Genomic DNA, 16350 nt, shown 5'->3' with positions numbered 1-16350 from the left:
AATATACATGTTGTTGAATGCCTGGCAAATTGTATTGACATTTTTATGCTTCAATCTGGAATTGTTCTATCCTGTATTATGGCTAATAGTGGTGAACTCCAAGGAATATCATAGTTGGTATTGAAAGGAAAAAAACTATTGTAGCCTTTCTAAATCAAATTGCCAAAATGTGCAAAAATAGCTTTTTCTCATTTTGAGCCGTTTGGAAATGATCAACTAAATAGTTTATAGGGTTTACGTAGCTTTTGTTAGAGCACTCAAAGCCAATGCATGTGCTTTATGGACCGAAGCTCCTATAATTAACTACATCGCGATATTTTATAAAATGGCAATAATTTCAGCTTATCGCCTTTTGTAAATCAACATGCATAAAAAGTATTCACTTGGCCCTTTGTAGACAGTATTATTCAAAAATAAAGCATTAAAGGACAATATTGGTGTCAGTCATTATCACATATGTGATAGAACCGGTTCAACACGTTCCAAATACAATTTTAACACAAAGATCATTGCTACGATAAATGCTTTGTGAAGCTTTCAAGAAAGGGAAGTGACGAATACAAAAGGAAAACACAAGTTATACTTCTATATAACTAACTGAAGTGACGAGTTATAACAGATTCACAGGCGATTTTTCTGCTCACTAATAATTCCTTTGAAGACCAAAAGATGTTATATGAGACTGTGGGAGGATATCTGACAATTCAAAATAATAACTGATTGTCACTAAATAAGAGAAAACAAGAAAGAATTTGGATATCGTACTAATATGTTTTTATACGCCCATATTTTCATGTGGACATATGCTGTCGCCCCTTTCCGTCCGTTCACAATTTGTTTGTGACACTCTACAGGTCACAATTTTTATCCAGTTTTTACGAAACTTGAAATATAGGTCTATCTCCTAAAGATCTTGCTTCCTTTTGATATTGGCATGTATCGGATCATAACTTCATGGATTATGGCCACTGATTGTTCGAAAATTCACGTTTTAAGCTTGTGGACACTCTAGAGGTCACAATTTTCGTCTGATTTTGATGAAACTTGAAATGCATGTTTATAACCCAAAGATCTTGGTTCCTTTCGATATTCAGGCATATCAGATTATGACCCCTGATTTTAAGAAAAATCAAGTTTTTAGCTTGTGTTCCCTTTAGGTCACAATTGTTATACGATTTAATAAAAAAAACATTCGAATATATCACCGTTACACCATAATGAAGGTTGTGTTCGAATTTTGTGAAAATCAGACCAAAAGTTCCAGACAAAATGGCCACCTCTCGTACGCAAATAGTGTAAAACTATGGTGTATCAAGTTTGTGGGCACTCCAGAGCAGAGGTCATAATTTTGATCCGATTGTGATGAAACTTGAAACAAATGTTTATAACCCAAAGATCTTGGTTCCTGTCAGTATTCGCACATATTGGATCGTAACTTCCTGAATTATGGCCCCTGATTGTTCGAAAAATCGCATTTTGAGCTTGTGGACCTGATAGAAGTCACAATTTGTATTCAATTTTAAAAAAAAGATGAAATTTATCACCGTTACACATCAATGAAGGTTGAGTTTGAATTTCGTAAAAATCTGACTCAAAGTAGGACAAAATGGCCGCTCCCAATTTTTATTGCATTTTGATGAAACTTAAAATATATCTTTATATCCCAGATATCTCAGTCCCTTTTGATATTTTGTGCATTTCAGACCATAACTTCCTGGATTTATGGCCCCTGATTGTACGAAAATCGCTTTCTTTTTAGCTTGTTCTCTATCCATCTCTTGCAAAATGTGGACATATCTTGCCTGCCAACCGCTGGTTTTAATTCAAGTGTTGGAATTATTGTGGGTTTTTTTTCTTTCAGACGTCAGCAGACAGCATTACTAAGTCCACCAATTGAACCAGTGACTCAATGGCAGGATTGGGAAAAGCTGGAATCTCCTGTGAAGAGCTGCAACCCCAAAGAAAAACTACCATGTAACAAACAACATGATTCTAAAGTTAAATCCCCTCCACATGCGGTGACCAAAGAAAAAAGTAAACTTTTGAGTGAATCTGAGGAACATTGGAGTGAAGAGGAGATAAATATTGATGAGGAATGTCCGCTTAATTGTTCTAATCTCTTAGAAACTCACCAAGAGATGATGGACACTGAAAACAGATCTCATACCCCAGGACTGGATGCAAGAGGTGATACAAATGTGAAGCAGTTCGATAAAAAGGGTTTTGCCATTGATCAAGAATACTATGATCCTCATGGAGGTGCCCGTCCTAAGTATAGTCCTGCCAACAGTATATGGAGTCCACCCAAAATTGAAGAACGTAATAGTGCTATCAGAGATAATAACATATGTAAGGAAGAGCCAACTATTAAAACCTTCACTGATACATCACAGATAACCATTAAAGAATTTGAATCAGTGAATAGAAATAACTCTAATAATTGTGAGACGTCTTGCAATAATTCTGCAGTTTTTCATGTTCCTGCTAAAATAAAGGTTGAAACCCATCCTTTAAATTTTAGTTCCGGTGAAGAGGAAGATTGGAATGACGACATTAATTATGTGGGACCAGAGTGCGATCCTGATGAAAAGGCAACACATCTTACATATGCTTGCACTAAAACAGGAATATTTACAAATCCTCAAGTAGTTTCCAAATTAGAAACAGATAAACCCACAATCAGAGACTTAAAAGAAGAAATTCCTGCAAAAACGGAACAACTGAACAATAATATAGAAACACAGTCCAAATATATCAACAATGATATCCACAATATTGATTCTACGGAAATTGGGATCGATGTTCCAATGAGTAATTGCGATAATGTTCAAAAAAGTTATTGGGAAGTGAACTATGCTTCGTCAGAAATACATCCCCTGAAGACTAGTAGAGATATTCCTCTAATGGTTTTTGAGGACAGAAACCGAGTCTCCGAAACACAACTGCAAAAAAATATCAGTGGCCCCAAAACTGACTTGGATGAAAGAAATAATATTCCCTTGGAAGAAACAAAATGTGCCAATTCATTTCATTCTCCAGCAAATATTAGAAATCCTGGAGGTATGAGTAAGGGAATTAGATTCATGTCTGCTAGAAAAAAATTCGCAGATGCAAAATCGCAGTTTCTCTCTTCAAAAATTCAGTCCAATTCACTTGCCGAAAGTCGTGTTACCAAAAAACAGAATAGTTTTCCAGCGTATCCTAAAAGTTTGTCGAGTGATTCCGATAGCACAACAAGCAAGTCAGATACAGACATCCGAATACCAACTACAGCATGTGCTATTTCCCAAAGTAGAATATCAGCCATGCAGAAAGTTTGTAAAAACATACAGCATCCGAAACGAACAGAAGAGCAAGCAGCTCAGTCAAATTCTGGAGAAGAAATTAAGCTTCCATCAACATGTGCTTCAACTATCTCGTATCCCAATAATATAATCACTTCTTTGATATCAGATGCAGTAAAGGAAACTGTTTTACCTACTAAAGATAAACCGTTAGAAAAACCTGCTGTTAAACTACCACTTGGTTTACCACCACATTTAGTCAATGCCTATCTCTTGTTCCTGCAACAACAAGAAGCATCTAAAAACAACATCACAGAAACAATACCATCGAAACAACCCAGTGATGAACCTACGCATTCAAATCCCCAGTTAAATCCAATTACCCTCACACAAACCAGTTCTAGTCAACTTCATACACAACAAAATATGAATCAAAATTTATACACAAATCAAAATGTTTGTTCTGGAATCAAGGTATCAACAATGCCATCTGATTGTTCTAAACAAACTGTAATGAAAACAACAGATACCACTTCAATCAACACTCATCTTTCATCTGTTCAAAAAATCAACACTGGTGCTCCATTAAATGGATATATATCGAGCAACAATGTGAATATTCCAAATGAAAACGTTATCCGTGATCCAAATAGTATTACCTGCAGTCAAAATACAGGTTTATTAAACCCAGCAACGTTACCAACAGTGCCAAATCCCATCATTCCTTCATTAACAACAGGAAATTCTTTACTTGGTATGCCAAACATAGTGAACTCTGTCGGAAATATCCCAGCTATGAACTCTTTTGGAAATCTCCCAGTGTACAATTTCAACATGCTTTCCCAACAATTACCGATGTATTATCCGAGTTTTAATCCATTTATAAAAACTGTACCGGATCCCATGTACAGAATGTGTAATCCACCTGTATTTATGCATTCTGTTCAACAACAACAGCAACAACAGGGTCAACAGCAAATAAAAAATCAAGATATAATATTGCCTTCAACATCCGTTGATCAAGAATCTGGTTTGGATTCAAGTTCTATAGCACCAAAGGTAAGTAAAAAGGATACTTTTTTTTTATACACCCACATTTTCATGTTGATGTATTATGCCATCCCCCATGTTCGTCTGTCCATAATATGTTTGGGGACACTTTACAGGTCACAATTTTTATCCAATTTTGACGAAATTGAAAATAGGTCTATCTCCCAAAGATCTCAGTTCTTTTCGATACTGGCATGTATCAGACCATAACTTCACACATTTTTGACAAATCACATTTTTAGATTGTTTACACTTGAGAGGTCACACTTTTCATCTGATTTTGATTAAACTTGAAATGCATGTTTATAACCCAAAGATCTTGATTCTTTTCGATAGTTGCGTATATTAGATCTGACTTCCTGAATTATGACCCCTGATTTTACGAAAAATCACGTTTTTAGCTTGTGATCCTTCTAGGGGCCAAAAACGTTTGAATATATCACTATTAGTATTACACCGTAATGTCGGTTGAGTTCGAATTTGGTAAAATATGGTATATCAAGGTTGTGGACCCTCTAGAGATCACAGTTTTAATGAAACTTGAAATACATGTATATAAGCCAAAGATCTTGGTTCCTTTCGATATTCGCGCATATCGGATCGTAACTTCCTGAATTATGATCCCCGATTGTCCGAAAAATCACTTCTAATTTTTGAGCTTGTTCTCTGTCCATCTCTTGCAAAATGTAGGCGTAACATGCATGGCAACCGCTTGTTTACACATGTAGGTCAATACATTAGCATTGTATGGGATGGGGCAAATTCTAAATCATTACTTTCAACATAGTCAAAATTTTTGTGCCAAGAACTGGGCCCCAACCACTACTCATCTTGTTGTTCTTGAGGGGGAGGGGGATGCTCTTCGAAAAAAGTCCAAGGCTCCGCCAATTCATGGACGATCAACATGAAACTTGGCATGCTTGTTCTTGGACATTCGCATCGATTGACTTGACTTCAATTTTTTATATGACGTCTCAATTCAATGAGGGCTGCAATGACATCATACTCCAATCTTTGTCAATAGTACCTTTCAAAATTGCTTCAGTCGCCAATATTTGATGTAGAAAAGGTACAAATACAAATCTACATATCAATATAATTTAAGGTGACACAATTCTAAACTTTCATTGCACAACTGAAATTATGACTGTTTGTCTAAATTTTGAGATTGATCTAGTTAAAGTTGGTGGAACTTTTTAACCAGTTAACTTGTGCATTAACAGACATAGAATTTGATATCCTTATCTTTTATGCTAGCCCACCATAACAAATACAGACAGATTAAAGAAAAAATTGGAACGTTTGCATAAAGTGAAGTCACTAATGGAGGAAGTTCGTAAAGACAGTGAAATAAAGGTAGGTGGGACGTTCTAAATTCTAAAGTAGAATAAAGAACTTTCACTTGAAAGGAATGTACAGTGTGTTATAACCTCAATGGTGTTTCAAAGCATTTCAGTTTAACTGTATTAGACTTATTCCAATATTTTGTTCCGTTTTATTTTTTGATTGGAAGTTGACACTAGTTTGATGTCTTGAGTGTCATTCTAATTCACAGGTATTTTTATTACAAAGTTGTTTTAACTTCCAAAGCAATGTGCTCTTTCAGTGTATGAACAAGTACCATTAGCATTTGGACAAGATTAATTTCATGGAACTTTTAAAAAGCAAGTTTCATTAATAATAGTTTATTGCAGTTATACAGGATTCATCATTTTAATTCTCAAGGCCTTATTTACCTGTTTTTCATTCTTTTTGCAGCCTACAGTAAAAGAAGTTCAGGCTGAGTAAATAGAAGTGGCATATGGTACAAGTTTATATTTTCAAGATGAAAACTATGTATTGTGTTCTTCATAGAAGGATGTTATAAACTTGGTTAAAGAATTAACCATATAATTAAATCCTAGAATATTTTTCACCGACACCATATTCAGGGAATGATATGTGTTTTGGGTGTGATTTCTTAATTTTGTTTGCTTTTAGCTTTTGTGATACTGACTGACCCATAATTCAAATATACCATATTTAGTTGGGTACATAAGTTGTGATATTTTATATTTATGCCAAAATTATTGAGAATATATTCATTGAAGTTCAATATAATAGAACTATTCGGTTGTGTTTTCTTTAAGTGTTTTCTTTAATGTTTTCATTTTGTGCATTTGCAAGAAACTCTTGTATTGTTACATTTACTATTTTCTTTCTATTGTCCTACCATGACTTGAGAATCTGTATTAGTATCTAAATAATTTTGTTAATATGTAATGTGACCCAAAAAGGATAATACTTAGGCCAAATTTCTTTTTTTAAAAAATATCATCAAGGTGCATGCATTTAGTACAATCAAAATATATTTGATACTCAAGATCCAAAGACAGTGAGTTAGTGATCTCAAATATGTTTCAACCAAACAGTGCAAGGTAGGTTGTGGGAATACTAAGGGCATTTTAACCCAACCGTTTCTACACTTATTATTCATGTTCTGTCATTGTCTTTATTATACATTTGATTTTTAAATCACTTTGCATGTGTTAGTACTAATCAACAACAAACGTTTTTTTGTCAGTAGCATCCCAAGTTTTGCAACAAGGAAAGATATGATATTAGAGTATGCGTATCTATAACATATTCCTTGTCAATCACTTTTTGCAATACTTTGGGCGATCTTGACAAAAGATTACTCTTGTCAGTTCTTGTTCTCTGATGTTCTTCGATTTAGTCAGTATTTAGTTAAAAAATGTTAGATGTATATTAGTGCTTTAAGTTGCAAAGTCAATTAAAATGTTTATGTAAATACTCTGGACATAATTACTGGATAATTTATCCAAACTACAAGTAAAACTATGTATAGATGTATAATGTGGACACAGGTTGTAAGTGATTGTCTCTGCTTTTTTAGGCTTTAAAAATAAAATCACCTGTCAAGGGCTATTTATACTGAGCATTGCGAATTCCCACCTGAATCATTGTTCCTACTGAAAGCAGTGATACATGAAGAAATTCACACATGAAAAGTATGTATGCCTTTTGACCTTGTATTCTTGATTGATAAAAAATCCTTGGCGCAAACTTTTCCCAAAAATCTCTGTGGTTTTCCGTTCAGTTAAAAATATGTGAGCATTTTATAAATGGTTCCATTCAAATAGTGGTTAATCACTTGTAATTGAATGCGATTGCCATGGTTGCGTTCACACTCAGTATAGATGGTCCTTAAGGGTTGCCTTAAAAATTAGTGTTCTTTACACTGTGAAACTAAAAATGGAACCCTGTCTTTTGCCAAATTAATTTCTAGTCCTGTGCCAACTGCCAATATATTATACTATATAAACTAGGATATATATATATTTTGTGATATATTTGTTTTAATCTTCTCAGTTCCTTTTTTAATGTTTATTTTTTTATTATTTTCATGATCTGGTATGATCTAATGTTAATAAAAATATATTTCAGCCATTATAATATTGGTATTGAAATCTTGTTTGAAAATAAATGGAAAAACTTATATTTTGTGTTTATTTGCAAAAAAACATTTGTTGATTATATGTCCGTTTTATTATTGAACACATACATAATACATGCATTTTAAATCCAATTATATAGATTTCTCATGGCTCTATGAATTCATCAGCATCATCAAGACTATACTGGATAATTTAGACTTTTGTATGACAAAGACAAAAAAAACAAGCCAACAGTGAGGCTGATGTCCCCCGCCGAAATACCGAAATAAAAAGATGACACATATTAATTAATCGCACATTTATTTTTTTCAAAAGTATCAAGCATTTAAACCATACATTAAGTTTCATCATTCTCTACCAGACAGAATCAAGATTATCTTGTCCCAAACCATCGACAAATGAAATCAATTAGCTCTGCTTAGCTAGCGTCAGCTCGAAATGTTTATCATTGAACTCAGTCAAGACATTCACCTAATGAACATCTACATCAAGTTTAAACATTCTCCTAATGAACATCTACATCAAGTTTAAACATTCACCTACGCCAAGTTTAAACATTCTACCTCATTTAGGAGAGTTATTGTGTTCCAAAGTCTCAACCAATCAAATTGCTTATCACTCTGCTTACCCTGAGCAGAAAATGCTCATAATCGAACTTAGTCAAGTTTCATCACTCTCACTTAATTAGAACTAAAGTTATCGTGCCCCAAAGCATCAACCAATCAAATTGCTTCCCCTAAGCAGAAAATGCTCATCTTCGAATTCCATCAAGACACTGACCTAATAAACACCTGCACCAAGTTTGACCATTCTAGGTAAATTAGAAAGAGTTATTGTGTCCCAAAAAGTGTGACAGACAGACAGACGGACGAACCCATTTTAATAGTCCCCTGCTTTCTTCGAAAGGCGGGGGACAAAAATGTACATTTGATGTTGAAAGCAAAGTCATATATCCAGTACACCAGCTTAGCCAAAAATTTGCTTTTGTGAATAATGGGAATAGTCATTTTACTTTAACAGTGTCAATTAGTTTTCTTTTAATTCATGAAAAATGTATCCTCTCTCACTCTCAGTAAGACATCGACTGCGGGTTCCTGATAATTACTCACTGTCAGAGGTAATGCTGGTTTTTGAGACTACCACATGGTTCAGTTTTACTTCAATACTTCGCTTGCATGTAGGTGTCTTAGCGGTGGGAGGAAACCGGAGGACCCAGAGAGAACCCACGAGATTGGACAGCAACTCTACTCCTTGTCACTTACAACCAGGGAATTGAAACCACGCCAATTGACTCAATGACAGACATTACGATACAGTGCGCACGTGCTAACCATTCGGCCATCCAACTACCAGGAATCCCCTTTAACATGTCGTTAACTTGCCGTTATATTTAAGGAAGGTGTTGGGCTCCGTTATTGGTTTAACGATGGCATTAGTAGGCTGTCAGTCGAAGTATACCCCTAGCAAAAAGTGCTACAGATTACCAGTGTAGTTTTCTTTAGAACATTCTAGAGAGTTGGTGGTGGGGTGCTATCCCATTTTCTATAGGATGAAATTCTATAGTATTCTGCAGAGTTTTGTGCGCTGTAGGAGATAACGGCCCCAAATATACTACAGTTTCTGTTGTGCAAAACCTATAATTTTTCCTGCAGATTTATGCTAAAATTTCTCTAGTATTCTTTAGATTATTATATACCCACATTTTCATGTGGACTTAAATTGTCCCCTGTCCATCCATCCACAATTAGTTTGTGGACACTCTACAGGTCACAATTCTTATCTGATTTTGACGAAACTTAAAATATAGTTTATCTCCAAAAGATCTTGGTTCCTTTCGATATTGGCATGTATCAGATCGAAGCTTCGTGGATTATGGCCCCCTGATTTTATGGAAAATTACATTTTTAGCTTGCGGAAACTCTACAAGGTCCCGATTTTCATCTGATATTGATGAAACTTGAAATGCATGTTTATAAACCAAAGATCTTAGTTCTTTTCAATATTTGCGCATATCGGATCGTAACTTCCTGAATTATGGCCCCTGATTGTACGAAAAACCGCGATGTTAGCTTGTGGTCCCTCTAGAGGACAAAATGGCCGCCCCTTGTATGCAAATAGTGTAAAAATATGGTATATCAAGGCTGTGGACACTCTGGAGGTCACAATTGTGATCCGATTTTGATGAAACTTGAAATACAGGTTTATAACATCAAAGATCTTGGTTCCTTTCGATATTTGCGCACATTGGATCGTAACTTCCTGAATTATGGCCCATGATAAATAAATGGAAATGGGGTTTTAAAGTCCTACTTTTCTGCACTGACTTTCATCATACAGTGTAAATGAAATGGGGGTTTAACATCTTACTGTCATACAGTGTGCAATGAGGAAAATTTGCCCGGACAGCAGCACTACAGCCTGAGCTCACTGATGTCACCTATGCCATTGTCTATTGAAATTATCCCAAAATATTGTTGGGATTTATCGCGGTTCAAACTTTTAAATAGAAATGTCGTTGGAAATGGTCAATTTAATTTAACCATTGATGAAAACTAAGCTATGATTGGTCAAAAATACTACAATATCTCTAATCACTGTGCAAACAATTTGTCTGCAAATTGATAATAGTTATTTTGCAGTTTTAATTAAAGAGATTAATTATCTTTTATTTATTACAAATACTGTTTATTCATTTACTAAGTTTATAGATTGATTACAAAATATAACTACAATACATGAACAGTATACTGAAATAAGTATATTAACAAGCATATTAAACAAAAATATAACAAATTTGGATATATTGATAAAATAAAGTATGATGTATCACATGAAAATATAATCAATATTATAAGGGTTTGAGAGACCTACTAATACAAAAACCACCACCAGCAAATTCATCCATGCTAGCTCTTAATTAATTGTCTGAAAACCAAAGTGAGCAAGTTTTAGAAAATTCCATTATGAAATCACAGTCACAAGTATAAAACAGGGAGATAACTCTTCAATTTACAATTCTTCCTCTGCCTCAACAATCCCACATAAATGTTTGTCATGGTGTAAATGTAAATCCTAGTCCAAACATGAACAGGGAAATAACTCTGAAATTTACAATATTGATAGTTTTTTTCGGCCCAATGAACAATCAAGCACTATATCGTGTATATAGTTCACAAGCTTTAACAGTAAAAATGTGGAAGTTACAATCCAACAATTTTGAAATTTGGTAGGGTTCAATCTGAGAAATCTGTCCTGTACAGCTAACAAGATTTCATGAATACGAATGGTTTCGTTCATTCATTCTTAAGGCTTAACTTAACGTCCACTTCCACCTTGGGTGACATCGCAGACAAATATGCATCCATGGGATATAACATGGATTTTTCAACATCCAATATTAACATTATGAGATCCTGTGATATTGCATCTTGACAGCTGGATTAAACCAAGGAGAATATAAAAAAAAAGCACCAAATTACATTCGGTGGGTTCATCTCAGAGTGTATTTTGATAGGACTGTTTCATCTCTATATTACTGTAACATAAATAAATGTTTATTTAACCATGGACCTTACTTATAAAACCATGATTTAACGTATTGTTAAATAAACTCTTAAACACTTAATTAAGATGGATTAATAACAAAAATATTTAATTAAAGAGGCATTATATTATGCATGGGCTTTTTTCTGGCTTCAAATTATCATTTAAGATATTTATTCACATGACAAGCCCAGAATCAACTCTCTATACCATTGGATGACTTAGATAGTGAGTGGATTCACCATATCTTTGTTAAATGATAATATGAATGCCACTCAAGGAGACTGCTGATCGAAAGAAATGAAAATGGTTTATGAGACGAAATCACCTGATATAATTTGTTACATTAATATTCTAATAGACAAACTTTGTTGTATATAAAATACTTTGATTTCGGGTTAAAGCTGAAAATCTAATGACTACTTTGATTTAATTGCCATATCTATTTGGTACATGTTATCAATATATGAGTGAATGCAATGTCTATTAAAGCATTTAATCTAATAAATATAATTCATATTTTCTCACTAAACGCTCTGCCAAATAATTATCATACTTGAAATGCAACCCTGTGCAAACAAGTAAAGATCTGCTAACACAAATGTAATGGAATTTTAAGGGTTTATCACAATTTCTTTACTATTTCATACAAAAAAATAATCATACAAACACTTTCTATGGGTTTTTGCGTTTCCAAACTGTTGCATGTGCTACTGTCCATTGGTTCTTATGTGCTGTTTCTCTGATAAAGAAGGGCATGTTTTCATCTACCACCAGGTCAAAACATGGACCCAGTGCTTTCATCAATGTCATAAATCCGGTAACTGCTTGTCCATCCTTGTCATAATATCCACCCATCATGTTTTTCTAGAAACAAAAGCAATGGGTCATATAAAGTGAAAACTATACAAGACTATTTGTATCATTTAGAGTACATAACGGTATCTATACTACAAGCACATATAATTTAGTATGTATACATGTGGTTGTAGTCAAGGTGTATTATGTTGATGTGTATATGTTAGTTAGTCTGTGTTTCATAGTGATGTGTATTAGTCTATGTGTATTATAGTGATGTGTATTAGTCTAGGTGTATTATAGTGATGTGTATACTATGTGTATGTTAGTATGTATGTGTATTAGCTTATGTGTATTATAGTGATCTATATATAGTGATGTGTAAATTATATATGTTAAATATGCATTATGCAAGAGCTAAATCTGCCATCACGTCTTTCTTTAAGCCTGGCACACACTACGCGGCAACTTATCGCCGCAACATAAGTGGCGTGAGCACACTACACGACGACACTAGGCAAGTTTTTGATTTTTCATCGTCGGCGACCGAAATCGCCAATGTCATCACGTAGTATGCGCCAGGCTTTAGGCCTGAAATCTTATCTAAATTATTAATTAGACATTAATTAACTTATCCAAACCATAATCAACTCTCGACGTCATGGCTAGCCTATGATATTTACTGGATTAGAATCATATCTGCTGCACAACGCTCATTGATAATTAAATCAAAAAATGCATAATCGAGACTATGTTTCTTTATCTTACCGACTTTAGTAATGATGAGAACTGCCAGCTCTTTATCTAATCTCCCATAATGTATCTTTAATGTATGTTTATTATAGTAATGCATATACTAACACTCAAGACATGCAGAGTAGCTTATTAGTAGCAAGGAATGATTACCTTTTCTGTGTATTCTGAAAGCCATGTATAGGGACTTGTGATGACAAGAATACCACCAGGTGCCACAATATCAGCTAGCCGCCACAAAAAATCAAATGGGTGATGTAGACGGCAGATTAGATTGGCTGCTAAAACTACTCCAAATTGTCCTAAATCTGCTGGTAGACAACATGCATCTCCTTGTATAAAACTGGCTCTGCTCCGGTTCTGAAAAAAGAAAGTAGGGCTGATTCCGAAATGTTTTAGATATTGTTTTTGTTGAACTACAACAAACGGATAGAGAAATGGGGTATCACGTCTACTCAACACAAACTTGGTCATTTTGTGACTAACATACGGTATAATTTTATTTCAATAATCTGCTTGCATATATGTCGGGGTCTTTAGCAGTGGGAGGAAACTGGAGGATCTTATGCATTGTCATATACAAGTAAGGGATTGAACCAATTGACCCAATGACAGCAAATGATCTAAAACATTTGAGTAATACCATTCGGCCACTCCCCAACCCTGCATCAACAAGCTATTCAGTCGAATAGGTAAGAATCTATAAAATATGACACTGGACAGTTAAATCTCCTATTTCAATGACCCATCACTTTAATTATGATGGCTCAATGAAAAATAAGGATATATTAATATTGAAAATGTTGAAATTTCAAATCGTAGAGTTACCTCCCTGTGCATGGGATCACAGTTACTTTTTGTATGTGAATGTGATCTAGGACAGAGTTCTTCATGTAAATACTTTAGGCTTCATGGAGATTGCCTAGTTATCTGATTAGGTACTGCATTGAAACTGTTATAAATAATGCTGACTTTGATGCTGGTGAGCATAATGAAGGGAGGTTGACCATTTTTATCTCAAGAATTGGTTCTTATATTGTTATTAGTGTCTTGTATTACAGGGTTATGTTATTACTTACAATACTTTTATCAACACGAGCTGTTAAATCGGTGGTTAACTCCCCTTCATCAACAATACTATAGTTAATCAACCCTTCGCTTTTCAGTTCATTACATGCATCAACAAATGATTGACTGTAATCTAAACCTATGACCTCATCAAATATTCTTGCTAGTTCAAATGTAGATCTTCCAACAGCACAACCAATATCTAAACCTCTTGCAGGAACACCTGCCTGAAAATTAGAAACAGTAAATGATCTTATTTAGGATGGATGTTCCAAATGGTATCCATACTCCTAAAAGCTACAGCCTACTCTTATATTGAATTCCAACTGTCTAAGGGTTCTTTTACATGCATGCCATTGTGTGCCCAGGAACTTGGCTTTCGTCCCATCCGAACTATACGTTGTCCCTTGCAGGCCCTCTGTCCTGCACCACTGACTACAGTATTATAAGACCAGTGTACTATTGTCCACCTCTGACAGTATACCCTTGTATTTCAAACTACAGTAAACAAGGGTTGGGGTTTGCTATACCTCTTAAAATAAAATTGGTTTAGAGAATCTGAAGTCTGAGTACATCTTTTGCCTAAAAATCAATGCTAAGCCCATGAGATATGAGTTGATTTAGAGCCTGTTGGTAAAAACAAAATTTTCAATTTGTTATGTCCAACTATACATTTACATCAGAGGTTTTCAAAAATATATAATTGTATGCAAAATTGGAAATAAAATGAAATGGGGTTTAACGTCCTACTGTTCTGCTCCTAACCTGGGCTAATGAAGACGGGCATACGCCATACAGTGTGCTATGAGGGAAATTTTGTCCGGGCAGCGGCGCTACGGCCTACTCTTATATCGAATTCCAACTGCCAAGGGATCTTTTACGTGCACGCCAATGTGTACACAGGACCTCAGTTTTTTGTCCCATCCGAACGACTAGACAGCTGCCCTTGTCAGGCCCTCCATCCTGCATCACTGACAAGGGAAAATGCAAAATTGGAGACAAACATAGCTTTCCTTCACTGAGATATAGTGTTTTTCAAGGAGCTCTGAGGGAGGTCTGCAAACTATTGATCCAACACAAGGATTAGGTATATTTTAGACTATTTACATAAAATTACATTCATTTTCTTCTTTAGATAGGCATTTAGTAATTGAACATATTAACACAAGGTACAATTTTACGGATACACAAACTGCGTTTAATACTAAAGACGAGCGTATCCTTGTCGAAACATGGCCTAGTATTAAAGTCAGTAGTACAATTACCGAGATTAATACTAAAGACGAGCGTATCCTTGTCGAAACATGGCTTAGTATTAACCTCAGTAATTGTGTATTCATAAAATTGTACCTTGTATTAATTCATTTTCTTGTTGAAAGTTATTGTTTGCCCAATGACGGGTGCCAGTTAACTCGTCCACACGAAAAGTCTAGTTAAGTCGTTCACAAATATCAAAACTCATTGATCAAGTCGTCCACAAGGCATTAGATTGACTCGTCCACGCAACATAGATTAATTTCAGGGGTAGATCCAGTAAGATGCCTTTGTGAAAATAGGCCAAGTGGTGAATTTAGCCGATCCTAACAATTAGCACATTTACCGGTAATCTTGCTAACCCTGTAATACTCAACCGATTCTCAAACTATTCTCTATATAAGCAGAGGAATATGATTAAAGTGTGTACTTGTCCAGTATTAGTTGTGGACGACATAACCAATACCTTGTGGATGAATTAACCAGAGATTATTTGTGGCCGAATTTGCTTGTGGTCTGGATTCCCAATGACAACCACCTTATCAATTACCTGGGGTTTATAATGTTTCAGACACAGTTCTGCACATCTTTTAGGGAAGTCTAGGGCTGATTTTGGGCCGAAGTCATATTTTAAAACTTCGCTTGGCAGGCCATAATGAAAAATCAGATATTCACTCAGCAATTTCGTCGACTCATAGACATTTTGTTTTTTTCGTTGACTTCTTTCAGAATACAGACGATATGTAGTGTACGCCGCTATCCCAACTGAAACTGCTAATGTCGGTATAGCAACAACCCTGTGGTCAAAACCAAATAAAGTTGCCATGACTGTTTGCCAACTTTTTAAAAGGTGATTTGGAGAATTTCGTTGCAGCAACCTAGACTCAACGACAAAATGTCAACACTACATCAGCGATAGACACGTGGTGTATTTGGCATATTGCCAATAGACCAGACGATTAAAGGGAAATAACTTCTCATAGTTGGAACTTTGAGAAATTCGAATTTCGATAATACATTTAGGTCTATATGAAACAATTTAAAGTTAAATTTTTACCAAAGCGGAATAAATTTTTTCCAAAAAAGAGGAAAGTACAAAACACGTGAAACTTTGATTTTGATATTTCTTTCTAAATGTAAAA

The 16350-nt window shown here is 34.9% G+C and overlaps 2 protein-coding genes across 3 annotated transcripts in view; one reads left to right on the top strand and one right to left on the bottom strand.

Annotated features, from left to right (window-relative positions):
• The window catches only part of LOC126820880 (titin homolog), a 41124-nt gene extending 34750 nt beyond the window's left edge, over positions 1 to 6374 (top strand). Inside the window, exons 11-13 of the mRNA XM_050549024.2 lie at positions 1862 to 4343; positions 5592 to 5690; positions 6093 to 6374. Coding sequence (XP_050404981.1) covers positions 1862 to 4343; positions 5592 to 5690; positions 6093 to 6122 — 2611 coding nt within the window. The 3' untranslated portion in view covers positions 6123 to 6374. The remainder of the gene's footprint in view (positions 1 to 1861; positions 4344 to 5591; positions 5691 to 6092) is intronic.
• A 4126-nt stretch (positions 6375 to 10500) lies between these two features.
• On the bottom strand, positions 10501 to 16141 carry LOC126820889 (uncharacterized). Of its 2 annotated transcripts, XM_050549048.2 has the most exons (5): positions 15759 to 16141; positions 13966 to 14181; positions 13040 to 13246; positions 12006 to 12202; positions 10507 to 11327 (listed from the first exon to the last, which is right to left on the bottom strand). In XM_050549048.2, the coding sequence occupies exons 1-4, from the start codon at positions 16032 to 16034 to the stop codon at positions 12011 to 12013; spliced, it is 891 nt and encodes a 296-aa protein (XP_050405005.1). In that variant the 5' UTR covers positions 16035 to 16141; the 3' UTR covers positions 10507 to 11327; positions 12006 to 12010. The 2 variants fall into 2 exon arrangements, with proteins under 2 accessions (XP_050405004.1, XP_050405005.1); XM_050549047.2 differs by having other exon boundaries at positions 10501 to 12202.
• Positions 16142 to 16350: the final 209 nt, after the last annotated feature.

Source organism: Patella vulgata, chromosome 5 (genome assembly GCF_932274485.2).
Source record: "Patella vulgata chromosome 5, xgPatVulg1.2, whole genome shotgun sequence".
NCBI classification, from domain to species: Eukaryota; Metazoa; Mollusca; class Gastropoda; family Patellidae; genus Patella; species Patella vulgata.
Note: the sequence above shows the minus strand (reverse complement) of the source record. Positions and strands in the feature narration are given on the sequence as shown.

Excerpts from the sequence above, each read along its gene's own strand:
- LOC126820889 (XM_050549047.2), bottom strand. The coding sequence starts at position 16,034 with ATGGCAACTTTATTTGGTTTTGACCACAGGGTTGTTGCTATACCGACA. Across the intron at positions 14,182-15,758 it reads TGAAACATTATAAACCCCAG|GCAGGTGTTCCTGCAAGAGG; the intron begins GTAATTGATAAG and ends TCTAATTTTCAG. Across the intron at positions 13,247-13,965 it reads CTCGTGTTGATAAAAGTATT|AACCGGAGCAGAGCCAGTTT; the intron begins GTAAGTAATAAC and ends TTCTTTTTTCAG.